At 51.3% G+C, this 1,226-nt stretch overlaps 1 protein-coding gene across 1 annotated transcript in view; it reads left to right on the forward strand.

The window, feature by feature from the left end:
- Nucleotides 1-350: 350 nt before the first annotated feature.
- LOC112964017 (olfactory receptor 14C36) overlaps nucleotides 351-1,226 on the forward strand; it is a gene marked incomplete at both ends in the record, with an annotated part of 3,887 nt that continues 3,011 nt past the window's right edge. Inside the window, 2 exons of the mRNA XM_026061584.1 lie at nucleotides 351-798; nucleotides 1,114-1,184. Of these exons, the coding sequence (XP_025917369.1) occupies nucleotides 351-798; nucleotides 1,114-1,184 (519 nt within the window). The remainder of the gene's footprint in view (nucleotides 799-1,113; nucleotides 1,185-1,226) is intronic.

Below are 1,226 nucleotides of genomic sequence, written 5' to 3' on the forward strand. Positions count from 1 at the left end.
TAGTGAATCCTTTTGCCTCTCAGGARTCACAGTGGTTCAYTCGGAGTGCAGRAGCAATGCTGAGGATTTCTGTCTCCTCACAGCAAGCTCAGCCAGCACAAAACAGAGCTCAAGKCATGGAGCTCAGTGACCRTTCTGCTGAGATGGGGAGAGARAAAGTGTTTGTTGCAGAAGAGGGGGTTATGAGAAAGTTGTTCTCACAGCAGTGTGTCCTAACTTGTCTACATCTCTTCTTCCTTGGACAGTCCCCCCGTGCCCCAAGAGAGCAAATGTCCAACAGCAGCTCCTTCAACGAGTTCCTCCTCCTGGCATTCACAGACTCGCAGGAGCTGCAGCTCTTGCACTTTGTGCTCTTCCTGGGCATATACCTGGCTGCCCTCCTGGGCAACAGACTTATCATCACAGCTGTAGTCTGCGACCACCGCCTCCACACCCCCATGTACTTCTTCCTCCTCAATCTCTCTGTCCTGGACCTTGGCTTCATCTCCACCACTGTCCCCAAATCCATGGCCAATTCCCTGAGGGACRCCAGGGTCATTTCTTACTCAGGATGTGCTGCCCAGGTCTTTTTCGTCTTTTTCTCACTTTCAACAGAATGCTCTCTTCTAACTGTCATGGCCTACGACCGTTTTGTTGCCATCTGCAAGCCCCTGCACTATGAGACCCTCATGAGCAGCAGAGCTTGTGCCAAAATGGCAGCAGCTGCCTGGGCCACTGGTTTTCTGAATGCCATCCTGAACACTGGAAACACATTTTCAATACCATTCTGCCAGGGCAATGTTGTGGAACAGTTTTTCTGTGAAGTTCCCCAGCTCCTCAAGCTCTCCTGCTCAGATGCCTACCTCAGGGAAGCTGCCATTATTGTATTTAATCTTTGTTTAGCCTCTGGGTGTTTTATTTTTTGTGTGCTGTCCTATGTGCAGATCTTCACTGCTGTGCTGAGGATGCCCTCTGAGCAGGGATGGCACAAAGCCTTTTCCACATGTCTCCCACACCTGGGTGTCATCTCCCTTTCTCTCAGCACTGTCATGATTGCCTGCCTGAAGCCCCCCTCCATCTCCTCCCCAGTTCTGGATCTGGTGGTGGCTGTTCTGTRYRYRGTGGTGCCTCCAGCAGTGAACCCCCTCATCTACAGCTTGAGGAACAAGGAGCTCAAGGATGCACTGAGAAAACTGGTTCAGCGGGTATGATGTCAGCACCAGTAACTGTCCCATGTGCATCTACTC

The sequence above is a fragment of the Apteryx rowi genome, unplaced genomic scaffold (genome assembly GCF_003343035.1).
Source record: "Apteryx rowi isolate R43461 unplaced genomic scaffold, aptRow1 scaffold_1828, whole genome shotgun sequence".
In the NCBI taxonomy this organism is placed as follows: domain Eukaryota; kingdom Metazoa; phylum Chordata; class Aves; order Apterygiformes; family Apterygidae; genus Apteryx; species Apteryx rowi.